The sequence below is a fragment of the Siphateles boraxobius genome, unplaced genomic scaffold (genome assembly GCF_051911475.1).
Source record: "Siphateles boraxobius isolate OS27281-9 unplaced genomic scaffold, OSU_SipBor_1 25, whole genome shotgun sequence".
Lineage (NCBI taxonomy): Eukaryota > Metazoa > Chordata > Actinopteri > Cypriniformes > Leuciscidae > Siphateles > Siphateles boraxobius.
This window is the reverse complement of record NW_027508866.1, coordinates 20,385,979-20,401,182: the sequence shown is the minus strand read 5'-3', so window position 1 is coordinate 20,401,182 and position 15,204 is coordinate 20,385,979. Positions and strand designations below refer to the sequence as shown.

Sequence of the window (15,204 nt, the reverse complement as noted above, 5' to 3'; positions counted from 1 at the left end):
AATGATACATTTACTATTTATTGTGTCCATGACTGTGATTTAAATCACTTATTTCGTTATGTAGTTCAGTTTTCATTCTCAGTTTTAAGTTTTCATATTTAAATAACATGTCTGGTTCTGATTCACAATACTCTCATTCTCATACTTTTTGCCAAAATAATCTCTCATAATATAAAAGATTAGGATTATCATTTGGAATATCCAGGCAACATGCTATTATCAAACATTAAACAGTCTGTTGATTGTGCTTCAGATTAATCCCTGATTACCTAAACAACTGCTCTGAGCTGTGTGCTTTCACTTTATAATCACACATATTCATAATCAGGACATTTGACTGATAACATCGAGAATTCAGTGTTCACTATATCGACTCATACATTTTACATTTTATTTGAAAGGTATTACAGGCCTTAACATTTCATCATAAATAATTTATTACATCATAAATCACACTCTCACAAGTGAACTGTATTATTATTTATTTGAATGCATTTTAAACGCCATTTACATAATTATCAAATAATATCACACATGTAATCTATTGATTAAATCAAATTATAAATAAAAATAAGAACAAATAATTAAATAAAATGTTTACAGATTAACTGGAAAATTAACATATTTACTACTAATATAGAAAAATAATAATTTACATTTTCTCTCCTTTACAAACCCCTTAATAATACACTCACAAGAAGGCACCGTACTGATTTTTACCAAGAACACTTTAAAAAATGAATTGTTATAAAAGCACATGCAGAAAAATCAGCAGGATAGACTTAATGTAAGAATTAAAAATCTTATAGTTTTAATTCAGAAGTACAGCTTTGCAGTGCACACTGTATCCATACGGGTATGAATTTCCCCATCCTTCTGGTCTGAACATGCCTAAAAAGTGACATTTGAACCCTTTATTTAAAATGTCTAGGCTTTCCAAGTAGTCTCTTAAAATTGATCAAAACTCACTTTAAATAAAGGACACATTGTGTTTGGTCAATGACTCTGAACCCGGGTGAATTTGATGCAGCGTCCCTGAAAGACAACCCCCCCCCCCAAAAAAAGCAGGTTGTTACACATACAGATATGCAGAATGGAGGACCGGCTATCCCACCATGCACCCCCTCTTACAATCACACTCATCATCTTCACCATCTCTTTACCCCATTATCTCTTATAAATGTGAAATATGACAAATCATATCTCCTAATGTCTCTGCCTCATGTTACAAGCTGTGCCCTCATTCGCTGATCATATTTCACATTAACTCTAACAATGCTAAATCATCCACACTGGATGGTTTAAATGCACCTCATATGGTAAAAAATAATTGTTTTGACAATATTTTTGTCGCACTGACATCTACGATAATTTGAGGTAATTGAGAGAGATTTGATTTTAATTGGTGGTAAGGAAGCAGCAATGATGGAGGTCAGGCAGGTTGATCAAGCAACACTAATGCTTGACAAACCCTGTTTGGACAGATCTGGTACCATGAGTGCAGAACAGGTACCACCAGTATCGGAAATTAAGGCCTATTTATAGCAAGTCTGAATCTTTGAAATGAAAAAAAAAAACATGTTCAACACGATTACTGTATATACAAAAAGATTTATTTGCATCAGACTTGGTATGAACAGCCCTTAAACACTCCTAACCCTAACTGCCAAAGACAAGTAAACAGGGAATAGTATGAGAAAAATATGACAAAATTTCAACTTTCAATATTATTATTTTTATCCTGTTTTTATCTCATTTCTTGTCTTTTAAGAAAGTGAGAGAGTTAAATCAAATGAAAATGTTTTACAAGAGTCTATTTGTGCAAAGATATACTGTTGCCCACAGTCCGTCAGTTCAACAATATTCTCATTGTGCCCTAGAAGGACATTCAGTTAAACTCAAACTAAGTGTGACAGTGAAATCAGCGAGAGGTCAGAGGTCACTCTCGGCAGTGAAATGTCAGGCGAGGGCCGCATCAATGACAACCTGAACTCTGACAGTCAGGTCAACCTAATGATTGTAATCCTGATGACTCGTCTGTGATGAGTTTGTGTTTGAGGGTCAGTTCATGACCAGTCGGAGCACCTTAACGAGATATATGACGACGAGAGTGTGTATGTGTGTGTTTCGATCTGGTCTGTCTGTGACATGACGGTCAGCCTCGTTTCTGCAGCTTATTAGTGCTAATGAGCCTTTTCAGCAGGCCAAATGAGGGAGTCAACTATTAAGCGGTTGCATAAGCAACACAATGCTTCCAAAGCCTAGTGAGCTGTCTACATACAGTGCAGTAAGGAGCGTTTTAAGGCATCCTGTTCTAAAAGGTAGGCAGAGACATTATGCTCCCTTCTAGAACGCTACCTTCCTTTGGCAAGTCATAGAATGTATAACAAACAGAGCAATCCCATAATGCATAGCGACAAGCTCAGTGAAAAAAATCCATTTGAGAGAAATGACCAAATATATTATGTAATTTGTTCAACAAAGTATCAACAAAAATGTGTAAATTAAAATATAAAATTAGTGTGTGTTACTGTATGTATTTTTATGCTCGGTATAACAGGGCTTGACATTAAGCCTCTTCATGTGCTTGTCCTTCGGACAAGTAAATCTATAATTCACTTGTCCGGGTAAAAAAGCAAAAAAGTTTTGATACATTTAAAACTGCATATTGTAATATCTCCACCTTTAAAGCCCCTCCCCCCTCGCCCCAATTCTACTCTTGTTAAATGTATAGTTCATCTTTCATTTTAATTTCCTAAATTTGATCAATAAATTCAATTATTGCTGATCAAATGACATCATATACACTGAAAAAATTACAATTGCATTAAATAATGTTATGAGATTTATGAGTTTTAACCCTTTCACACGTAAGTTTAAAATATTCTAACTGACCCCCCAGCGTGAGTTTTTCAAGGCGACCGTTATTTAGAACTTGTCACTTTAATGTTTCCATGGTGACACGTCATTGCTTGTCACGTGGCACAGCGCAACTACAACACAGCGCTGAATGAATGATGATCTGTTTTTATGTAATTTTTCCTTTTTAATTAAAAATATACACAAATGTATTAGCTATAGCATGAAACACTGATATTCCGATTGTCAAATATGTGCAAGTGGAAGTGTTTTGTTGTTTAAACACCTTTATAACGATCGCGTTAGTTGAGCTGTATGCGCAATGGGCGACGCCAAGTTAGTTTGTTTCACAGTTCAGAGAACCGGATCTGTTGGATTTACAACACGTCAATTCCTCCACTTTTCAGACATTTTTTTATGCATAACACTAAACCGCCAGTAGGTGGGAGCGAGTCATTGATATTGGTTCAAACGATTCAAGAATGAGACAGAGGCCCAGTCCCAATTCGCATACTATCCGTCCTAAATAGTATTCGAAAATAGAATTAGTACGTCCCAAATCGTAGTATGTTGAAATGAGTGTTCCAAAGACACCCGGATGGTTTACTATTGCCGGTCAGAATCCGAAGTGCAGATCGATGCACACTCTAACGGCTCATATTGCCCACAACCCATCGCGCGTTAGACGAGGATTCGGTTAGAACTACAAATACAAGTGAAAAGTGTTAAACTACAGAGATGGAGGACGCACGAGTCCCGGCAGTTGTGTAGAGAGGTTTAGATAAAGGGGTTTGAGTTATTAATTATCAGTATCTAACCTGACGAAAATGTATTTATTCAACATTGTCTACATTATATTGCATCAGAAGGAGCATTGTGAACTTTTGTAAAGATATGTTTAGCCATTACCATTTAAATGCATCATTATATTCAAATTGCAAACACATGAGGAGAGTCTCCGCATGAAAGACCCACAACTGGTAGATGAACATGCTCTCCGAAACGGTAGGGAATCAAATTAGATTGAGTAGATTAAAGATTTTAACGATGACAAGATGATTGACAGGGCAGTTTACGGTGACAGGATGCACGCAACAGATCTGTCCGTTAAAGATGACGTGATAGTATGTCCCAAAGCTTGCTTACTCTTTTGCTACACGGCCCCTTGCAAGGACTTACTTTTACATAAATGTTATTCTTTTTATTTTATTTTTTATTTTTGTTTTCTTGATTGTATATTTGATTTGAGTCTATGATTTGATTTGTATATGTCTGCCCTCTGAGAATTGTAATTAATACTGTTTGTTCAATACCTATTTTGTCTGTAAAATTGAATTTCATTAATAAAAAAAAAAATTAAAAAAAATAAATAAATAAAAAAAATACTCTTTTGCTACACGCTCAAAAGTATGTACTTTTTCTTCACAAAAAGAGTACATACTTTTAGGTCGTTTTATAAGTAGGCGAATTGGGACTGGGCCAGACGTTTATGAATGGGTCATTGAATCTTTGACTCAACCGATTTGTTCAAAACGCTGAATCATTCAGTAATGAAACACGGTTGAGTGTTGCTGTGAGATGTGCTATGGTTCTGCTGTGGTCTTTGTTTGGAACTATTTTCGCTGCTCTCAATATTGCATCAAAAATGTTGTATGTTGTATGAAATCAATGTCACATTTTCAATCGTGATGGTGTTCAGGGAAACAGTTTGTCATGTTAGGTTGCTTAACTGTATCATATGTTAAAAATATAAACACATTTTAAATTTTTATAGCCAGTATGTTGTTAACTGTGTGTTTTTCTTATGTGTGTGCTGCGCTCATTTGTTTAGATTTCTCCTCGAGAGGCTGTGCGTGCCTCAACAGTGCAACCTTGTCAGTAATACATTTATTATCCACTATCGATCACAACTTACAATAAATGTAATAAAATTACTTGTCCGTTCATAAAATCCATTTGTCCCGGACAAGCGTTAATGCTGGGCCCTGTATCATGCTGTTAGCTTAGCAACATGCTAACAACTAATTATATTGAAATCAATGAGAATTGAGTCTATAGCCCTTGTCGGTCGGCACTAGTTTTCATGGTGGGCGTTAAAAAAATCCGTGTTTCACAGGTGAACTTTGTGATATTAATCCTGTCCGAATCTGCCATGTCTGTTTTTCTCATACAACCTCAGTAAAGATTCCAGGGCAAATGACTTCCGGCAAACCAAACAGTCGTCTGAGAAATCTAATCCCATCCAAATGTCTGTTATTGCCGATACTGTATTATACTAACGCTTCTCATGTGTTTTTTGACCTACCTCAGCTACCGTTTGCACACCAACCTTTTACAGGCTTTCATTTCAATATGGATGGTATCCAACGACGAAATAAAATGCTAAAATTAATAAACAGCCAAATCACGGAAGCTGCAAAGACTGCCTGTTTTACCTTCTGTATTGCCCACATCTAAAAAACACACAATCCCACCTCTGTAATAAACACAGAGATATTAGACCCGTCCGAATTGGTACATGATATCACATATAAAGAGTACATATACAGATCACATATGACGGGTGATAAGAATTGTAACTCAAACATCGTTTAGAAAACTACTGTTGTAGAGCGCTCATGTAGAGCGTTTCAAATGGCCAATTTTAGTTCACTAGGAAGGTTTTGGAATAAAGCTAAGTAATTACTTGTATTTTTTTATGTTTAAAGTAGTTTCTCAAATACGTACTGAGTAATATTAATTAACTACATATTATATAGTTATGGTTAGGGTTAGTTAATTGTAATTATGCATAATTTACTGTTATTACAATAGTACATATAATAACATGTAACTACATCACCTTAAAAAAGTGTTAACAAAATAAGTTCCTTTCTTAGCTAAGCAAATAATTTAATTAACCAAAGCAATTGTTCTTCTGTTGATAACATACAGATTTGCAAAGAAAACCTCATTGACTTAAGATGGCAACTGTACCTTGTCATTTGCTGTAGGTCTCATGATGGCAACTCTGTCATACTGTCTATGCAGCAATGCTAACACAGCATCGAAACGACTCTACAAATGCAAAGTACACAAAAATACACAAAAGCACATTATGACAATGCTCAATACAGACTATCAGGGCTTGACATTAACTTTTTTGCTCACCAGCCACTGTGGCTAGTTATTTTCCAAAAGTTACTAGCCACTCAGCATTTTCACTGGCCACAATTTTGACACTGATACCATAGGGAAACACTGCCATATAGATATCTTTAATATTACTCATAATTTGGCAGCAGATATATTAGGCTACTGTCACTTTAAGACCTGACGCACAGATCCATTATACTGTTACACATGTGTTTTCTTTTCACAACTGTTTACATTCACTTAAAACATAACTGTGTTTACGTGAATACTCGCCAACACCGGCATTTAGACATTATTTTGTGTGCATTTGACTGTTTAAGCGTAATACACCGCGAAAAAGAGCTCAATTTAGTTCTGAGAGGCAGCTTTATGTGCGCTCACTTTGGGTGTGAGCACAAAATCTGCAGGAATTAGTAAAATTATGCACAACACGCACAATCTCGCAGCAAAATTCAAGCCCTGTATCACCAACACTATTCATCCGGAGCAAATGAAGCAAGTGAGTGAGGAGAGGGGGTTTTGTGTATCAACTCAATGACATGAGAGAGCGAGAAAGAGCAGCTGGTATCGTATTTTCTGTGGAAAATGAGTATTAAGCATTTCAGATATTTCAGTATCAAAAAACTTTTGACAACGCTACATTGCACTTTTTATTATTATTATCTATTATTTAAGGTGCTTTTTAAAAATACTACAATTGAAAAATGTATTATAATATACTATAGCCTAAAATTCAACCCGCCAAAGTGGCAAGTAGGAGTTACTGCGTTACACACCACTGCTGAAATCCACCCGCATTTGGCAGATGTTAATGTCAAGCCCTGCATACTGTGTACATCATCCAGTAACAAAAAGCCAATGTGTTGACAGAACACTTACTTTAATGGGAGTGTACCATTTGTCTGGGACTGGGGCCTGATATATCGGTGGGGGTCTGGGTGGGGGTCTTATTACAGGCTCTTCAAACTCCTCCTCTGGCATTTTGACCACAGCATTTTTGGCTTTGGCTAACCGAGTCCCTTCCTCTGTAGAGCCCTTTTCACCCCAGCGAACCTGTGGATGTTGTAAGGTTTAGCGTCTATCCAAAGATCTTTTGTTTTTGCCATTAGTCGATTGCATTGGATGGTTGCGTTACCTCCATGCGTGTAATACCACCAGGCCCTCTGCCACCATAATAAGACGCATCCACTGTGGGCCATTTCTTCTTCGGCAGAGGGTCCACCTCAGGTTCCTATAACATCACACCAAGCATTTCAAGACATTGCCAATTCAGCTAATTCAAATATATTTCAAGTCCCAATGTACCTACAGGTATTGGACGTGGAGGCGGAGGGCGAGATGGGGGTGGATCCCTGATTACCTGCCATAGGAGGAAGAAAACAGCCCTCATGATCATTAATATCTCATTAATATACACACGTGTGTGGAAAAGAACAGAACTTGTGCTCACCACAGTGCAGCAGAGAGGCCAGAACCACCAGAACACAATTAAACCCAGCAGAACCAGCAGCACCAGGATCACAATGACAATCACTATCCCATCAGACTATGGGAAATGAAAAGATGAATGCAACAATAAAGCAAAAAAAAAAAAATATATATATATATATATATATATTATACATAATATATACACACACAGACACACACATATATAGTATATATTTACGAACTTTTATACTAGATGCTAGGGGTGTAACGATACACTCATGTCACGATTCAATACATATCACGATACTGAACTCACAATACGATATTATTGCGATATCCCAAGACATTGAAAGAAGACTTTTTTTTTTTTTTTTACTGTTGATTAAAATGCTAAATTTGGTTTTACATTGGTTTTAAATTTGGTTCATCCAAATGAACACCAGAATAAAAGTCTACATGATTCTGAAAATACAGAATTATATTTAGAAGAATATGCTTGCACTCTGTCACTGACTAGACATATTTAAAATAATATAGGCCAGTTTTTACTGGTAACATAAGACATTTGGTATTATCAGGACCCCCAAATATTCCCCCATTGCATTATTGTACATTCTATTGAACATTATATTTATATATATATATATATATATATATATATATATATATATATATATATATATATATATATATATATATATAGCAGTTTAATGTAGTACTGACACTAAAACTTGATTTTTTTCCTCACACAGAAATTTTATTATGTGAATTATACACAATACATATTGTCACTATCCACGATACATATTGTTGCATTTTTGTACTGCGATATATTGTGTCACAATATATTGTTACACCCCTACTAGATGCGATTAATTGATTTGACACCACTTATATATATATATATATATATATATATATACACACATATATATATATAAACACACAGTCAAAAATTACATATTTATATATATATATTCAACTAATATTTGTTTTTAATTCATATATATATACAAACACACAATTTTCCATTTATATTACTTGAAAAATGTAAACGAAAATTAGAAATGTAACAATTACTAAAACTTGAACAGACTGTTTCTCTGTGATATTTACTGACTTTTTTTTAGCAAATTTAGTTGGTTTGCTTAAAAAATGTATTATGTACTTACACATGTGGTGGCGTATATTGTGATTGGACTCGAAATGAAAGACTGGCCATTATTCAGACTAATGAGCACATCGATTGAGCTGTTGAGAAAGGGAAAGTCTGTTATTACATGATTTAGTGGCAAAGGCGGAGCATAGTTTTTCCTACAGTGAGGCCAACAGCACTGTGCTAAAGTATTCTTTTTAAAACAAGATGAATTAAGTTGTTTGATTCCGGAAAAATCCCTTTCATCTGTTCCAAACAAACTTGGCAATGGCGAAAAGCAAACGGTGGGTCATTTGCGTTTCTCTTTAGCTGTGTGCTGACGTCACACACGCTGCTTTGTTTCAGCCCTGCCCTGGGCCTGCCTCTTATCAGTTGTCTGTTAGCTAAGCTATAAACAGAAACTGAGATAGAAACCGCCGGGAAAAGATGATGAACTCGTTCCCTTTGCATGTCGGCTGGTAACAGCTGTAGCTCTGAATGGAGAGCCACTGTTCTCCAACTGAAGCTGGTCGAATGCCACTTACTGTCCGACCTCGGTCAACACTGGAGCTGGACACAGCACGTAATTATCCTTCACTATTCCCGGCCTCTCATCTAGAAGAAAGAGGGAGCAGCATGAGATTGCCGTAAAATGCCAAATACAGGATGAAACACAGAGGCTTTATTTAAGGATGTAGCTGCGTGCAACTTCCCCATCGGCTAAAAAGAGCAAGAGCCTCTCAAGGCCATGCGGATTTTGGGATCACACTTGCAAACGAAAAAAATAATAATAGCATTGCGGCTTACCATGCCACTTATTCAGTTTACGAATGTGGAGCTGAATTATATGCCTCGTATTTTTGTTGATAGGGCTTCTTATATAGATGGAATGCATTGAATGGCTTACTGTAAGGATCCTGTTGATTGACAGATAATGTGCAGACCACACTCTCTGATGTTCTTCCCTGCGTGAAGCCCCTTCCTCTCAAAACAATGTTGAACGATTCTAAAACACATTGTTTATAGACAAATAAGTCATGATCATGAGTCCAAAAAGGACAAAAACTGGTTTACATGGAGCTTTTTAGACGTACCATTCACGCAAATGCTGGAGGGCTCGAGGTTAAAAATTTCTACACAGGATTTCTTTAAAATCTGTAAACGCAAATACAACTCAATTAGAAGGCAGCATAAAAACCTCATGTAATAAATGTAATTTTGGCTAACTTGCTCTAAACCTCACCGAGTTTACGATGTTTTTGAGGGCATGAAATCCATCCACAACAGGAAACACTTGATCTTTGCTGTCTGCAATATCTACAAGCTGATTGGGAACATACGTTAAAAACTGGCATATCATGTCAGAAATTAGCTTTTTCAGGATCACACATCTCTGTATGTGCCCATTCTTGAAGCAATCTTGCTACCATTTCCCAGGCCAGAATCAATCTCTAGCTAATGTGCAATGAGCCGGATATGTGCTCTGCAGAATCCAATTACACTCAGCATCATCCTGCTCGGACAAACACATCCAGCACAGTCAATATAAAGGATCCCTCTGTTACACTAATGCTGCTACTAATGCACACAGAAAAACAATAATATTGTCAAGACAACAACCTTCCCATGACAGCAATTATAAGTGATACACCAACAACTGATGGACTACAATAGATTCAGACAAAAGAGAATGTCAGGAACTAAATTTTTTACATTTTCTGTAGAAAATTGTGTTGGGCTGTGTGGTGTGGGTGGTTGTCAAGGTGTTGCTTAGGTGTTCTGAGTGGAATTTAGCAAGTTGCTAGGGAGTAGATAGGGTGTTCCAGGTGGTTTTCAGGCCGTTATACGGTTGCTAAGGTGTTCTGAGTGTTTTTTTGTATAATGCTTTAAAGTAGATAGGGTGTTCTATGTGGTTGCTAGGCTGTTATGTGGCTGCTAAGGTGTTCTGAGTGGTTTTTGGCATGTTGCTAGGGAGTAGATAGTGTGTTCTAATTGATTGACAGGCTGTAATGTGGTTGCTAAGGAGTTCTCAGTGGTTTTTGGCATGTTGCTATGGAGTAAATAGGGTGTTCTAGGTGGTTGCCAGGCCGTTATATGGTTACTAAGATGTTCTGAGTTTTTCTTTTGTATGTTGCTATAGAGTAGATAGGTTGTTCTAGGTGATTGCCAGGCTGTTATGTGGTTGCTAAGGTGTTCTGAGTGTTTAGGTCCCTCCTTCAATGTACTTTTTTTGGGGGATTTTTCATCCGTTTTATTATCCAATAGGTGAAAAAATTATGTCTTAAATATTTAGTAGTGCTGTCAAATCGATTAATCACGATTAATCTCATCTAACAGGAAAGTTTGTAAATATATATACACACACGCACACAAACAAACACACACAACAAACATATTTTATTTTTACAAACTTTTATGTTAGATGTGGTTATTTGTGATGAATTGATTTGACAGCACTAATATTTAGTGTTAGTTTTAAACATTTGATAGCTTTTAATAATAAATGTTTTTTATATATTCCACAGCAGGTTTCATGTCTTTGTTGAAAAGTCTTACTTGGTTTGCATCAAAGTCCTTCACGCCAACACAATAAACCCGAGCACCAAACTGCCTCGCCTGATCCGCCTGAGGAAGCACACGGCTAAATCATTCATTCATTAAATTATTATATTTTATTTTAAAAAAAAAAACTAATGTAGATAATAATTATATAAATGCCAAACATGTCAAAATTTTACAATTGTACAGCAAAAATAAGGTGGACTGATTTTATCTCAGTCCACCCTTCATCTAATTTTCATGTAAGTGCTTCCATAGGTTATGCAACATAAATATTCCATATACTGTACGTGTTGTGCTGCTTTACCTCTTTCACAGCGAGGTCATGCGGAAAGACGTCCAGCTTCCCATCAGTCAGTGCAACGATGATGCTTGATGCTCTTCCTCCCTTGGTAATCATTTGTTCTAATACCTAAAATTTTATTTTTTGTTATGACCTTTGCCATACATTTAGAAACAATATGCTTTTAAGAATAAGCTATTCACCTTTTTTAGGCCCTCATGCATGTAGGTTTCACCAGCAGGTCTGATCTCACTCAACTTCTGCAGACCATTATCAATAGCTGCCCTAAATGCCCAGGAAAAACATCAGCTTTATGCTTACAGTAGGTTTTATATCAACAATACTAGTGTATGACTCACAACAGACTGAATGAAATCACACCTGTCTCCAGTCAGAGGTAACACGACTTCTGCACTAGAGGAAAACACTATGAAGGACACCCTCATTTCCGGGCTAAAGGAAGTAGAAACAGTTATGATATGTAAGATCAAATTTACTCTCATGGGTGGGTAAGAGAAATTACTGTTTTCTGAAATAGTCTGATATACACTGTAACTATTTAGTACTAGTGCAGTAATTGGAGTAAATTACTACTTTGACACTATTTGAGGTTGACCATTGTGCCCTCATGCCCAAACTCGCATTAACTAGGTCACCATAACACACACTAATCCAAACACACATTGTACACATACTAAAGTTAAACATAGTAATCTAAAATTAAGTTTATATTTAGTTCCACACATGTGGAAGAGGTTGAGACTCATACAAGTGGTTTGAAACCAGGCAAGACACTGTAAAAAAAAGTCGCTGCCTATTCATTTTTAAGTACAATCAATTTGGATGTTTAAGTCATTCCAACTTAAAGGACATTAAACGGACTTAAAAATGAGTTGAAAATTGTTTAACTTATATCAGTGAGTTAATGCAATGTAAAAACATATGTTGTCAACTTATTGATCATATTTTTTACATAGTAGTTATTAAACTCTATAACCCACCCGATAGCTTTAGTTATCTGTTAATTGATTTTTTTTTTTTAAAGCAACTTAAAGAAAGATTTTAACATTGTCTCTTACCTCACAAAACGATTAGTAAGTTGTTCCACAAATGTATAGATCTCCAGCCAGTTGTCAGACACACTGCCTGACCTAGAATGATGGAGAACAGTGAGTGCTTTAGTTTAGAGGAGAAACAGGGCCATATAAGGGCTACTGAGAGCTTAGTAGAAAAAAATTAACTGTAGGCAACCTAAAAATACCAGGACTAATAATGAGCTGCTTACTGGAGTTATTCATTTCTTTGATAATATATCAGTCAGGCGAGCACACACCAAGAGAAAGAGAGTGTGTTTGCACGTTTTTTATAAACATACAGCCTATGAAATATAGACATATATACAGTCGATTAAATGCTGTCAAACTTACCGATCCAACACAAAATATAAATCAAAGGCTCCATGGCATGAGCCATCTTCTCCTTTCCCAAATGAAGTCAGGAGAGAGATGCAAAAAAGTTGGAGGACCCAAATGGCTTTAATGGCATGATCGCTGTCTCCTCTCATTCCTGTCATGTACTGCACGTCGTTGTTAAGGGAACACATCAAATCTAGGAGTAGAAATGTAGTTGACGCGCGTGAACGGACCGCGCGCAGTTATTTTACTCCTGCATGACAGCGCGCGCGCACCATCGAACAATAAAACACTCTTTAAAAAGACTCCTGCTGCGGCCTTCGGGAATTGTTACTCGTTTTCTCCCGTTTTCAAATAGCCATCTCCTCCACTCGAGATTATTTAATTCCGTAAAGTTTTTTCTATTTCATTCAAAGCGGGTCCGGCTTACATTACAGACAGAGGAACACATGATTATCGCGCATGCGCTGAATGTGCTGTTTCGCTCGTACACGAGCGTGTGATCTTACAAGGGTAAGATCAGGCAGGGACAGATTTGAGGGCACCAAGCGATATAAAAGGCTTTGCTTTGGCAACAAAAACAAGGCGATGCAGAGGAAATTTGCACGATTTATAAATTTGCATCTGACTTTGATTGTTATCACACAGACCATCATACTCATATGGTGTAGGCCTATTAAGGTTTATATAGCATGTGTTAAAGGTGATCAACAACTAAAAAAAGTAGCTAGGTTATTTGATTAGCTTTTGTCAATCACTGTCAGACCACCAACCCCACTCACGTCACCCCTCGGTTCACAAATATTTAGAACGTGTGTCAGTGAGACGTCACTGGTTATTATGATTACGGAGCGTCATCTCTTCATGAGGGAGCTATTTGGTACAAAAAACTTGTCAAATGCTGCCTACAAATAAAAAAATTGCTGGGATTCTGCTAGACTCAGTGGATAAATATATTTTATTGTAATATTTTGGTAATACCAGTGATAACCATGTAATCATTGCTGTTTTTATGTTTAGAAGCTATTCTAATGAGCCTGTGCTGATATTTTCTTGTTTCTTTTGTTGTTTTATTATGGTTTTCTTAATTTAGATAAATGGGTATCTTCATAAGCATTGGCACATGGTTTACACCCTGCAGTTTTAGGGGGTCCATAGCCTACTTTAGATTAGAACTGGGGCGGTTTAGTGTTAGGGACCCCTTGGGGACCCAGTGAAACTGGAAGTTGGGAGCGCCCTAGAAGGTAATCAACATCGACCCATCCCCCAGTAAGAGTAAAAAATACTCACTCACTTGCTATGGTGTTGCTAGGTGGTTGCTATGGTGTTCTGGGTGGTTGCTATGGTGTTGCTAGGTGGTTGCCTAGGGTATTCTGGATGGTTGCTGGGGCGTTGCTAGGTGGTTGCTAGGGTGTTCTAGGTGGTTGCTACGGTGTTGCTAGGTTTTGCCACTGAAAGCACCACTTCACATTTTCTTCTGGCAATGGTTTACATTATAGCTATATACTTTCAAAAAAGAATGTTTCATTAACAAGGTTTGGGAGGAATATATATACTATATGCAGTCGACTCTCGTTCCTCGACAGTTTTCAGCATCCCTCCGCCACCCCGAATCCTCACTCTGGCTGGTTCCTATCACATTCCTATCCTATCACAGTACTCTACGTTTGGGCCAAAATACTGAGCTCGGAGCACTCCTCAGACAGCATGCCAAATACGCATACTTACTTCTTTTACTCCATCTGAGCAAATCGGAACACGTGAAATACTAGAAAGTAACATGTAGACCTATTACCATTTTTTTTTGTACTTGAACCAGAGCACATGTAAATGAATCCCATGCATCATGATCCCACAGTATTTTTGTGAGGGGTATTAAACAAAATCTTGCTTCATATAGTTGTAGGCTACCTTATATTTATCTCTTTATCTATGTGTTTGTGCTGTTTATGAATGAACATATACATGCATTAGGGATGGATGGATGATAGATAGATAGGTAGATAGATACATAGATAGATAGATAGATAGATAGATAGATAGATAGATAGATAGATAGATAGATAGATAGAGAGATAGATAGATAGATAGATAGATAGATAGATAGATAGATAGATAGATAGATAGATAGATAGATAGATAGATAGATAGATAGAGCGAGCACCTCGGCCTGTATCTGAATGTGAATAATAGCCTGCAGCACTAAGTGATCATTAACGCCTGAGCGCACTGCTGTTAATATGACAGTAATGAGCTCATCTCAACAATGTCAGGTTAGACGTTTGAACCAATGATCAGGCTCACACATCCATGATAAGCGACACTGACCCAGAACGACTCGCATTAAAGCACAGAAGGACCAGAGGTCAGAAAAATCGGGGCGGAGTCTT

At 36.9% G+C, this 15,204-nt stretch overlaps 1 protein-coding gene across 2 annotated transcripts; it reads right to left on the bottom strand.

Annotated features, from left to right (window-relative positions):
• Positions 1-465: 465 nt before the first annotated feature.
• On the bottom strand, positions 466-13,289 carry antxr2b (ANTXR cell adhesion molecule 2b). Of its 2 annotated transcripts, XM_077243090.1 has the most exons (18): positions 12,830-13,287; positions 12,482-12,553; positions 11,784-11,855; positions 11,606-11,687; positions 11,427-11,531; positions 11,117-11,185; positions 9,804-9,884; positions 9,655-9,715; positions 9,468-9,566; positions 9,106-9,175; positions 8,598-8,676; positions 7,445-7,540; positions 7,304-7,354; positions 7,130-7,225; positions 6,874-7,047; positions 5,836-5,916; positions 970-1,035; positions 466-891 (listed from the first exon to the last, which is right to left on the bottom strand). In XM_077243090.1, the coding sequence occupies exons 1-17, from the start codon at positions 13,003-13,005 to the stop codon at positions 997-999; spliced, it is 1,503 nt and encodes a 500-aa protein (XP_077099205.1). In that variant the 5' UTR covers positions 13,006-13,287; the 3' UTR covers positions 466-891; positions 970-996. The 2 variants fall into 2 exon arrangements, with proteins under 2 accessions (XP_077099205.1, XP_077099204.1); XM_077243089.1 differs by having other exon boundaries at positions 466-1,035; positions 12,830-13,289.
• Between the last annotated feature and the right edge of the window lie 1,915 nt (positions 13,290-15,204).

Bases quoted from the DNA above. Each gene is read 5' to 3' on its own strand.
- antxr2b (XM_077243089.1), bottom strand. From the start codon at position 13,005: ATGTGTTCCCTTAACAACGACGTGCAGTACATGACAGGAATGAGAGGA. The intron at 11,186-11,426 runs GTAAAGCAGCAC...GTGCTTCCTCAG, and splicing joins ATGACCTCGCTGTGAAAGAG to GCGGATCAGGCGAGGCAGTT. The intron at 7,048-7,129 runs GTAACGCAACCA...CAACATCCACAG, and splicing joins GTGGTATTACACGCATGGAG to GTTCGCTGGGGTGAAAAGGG.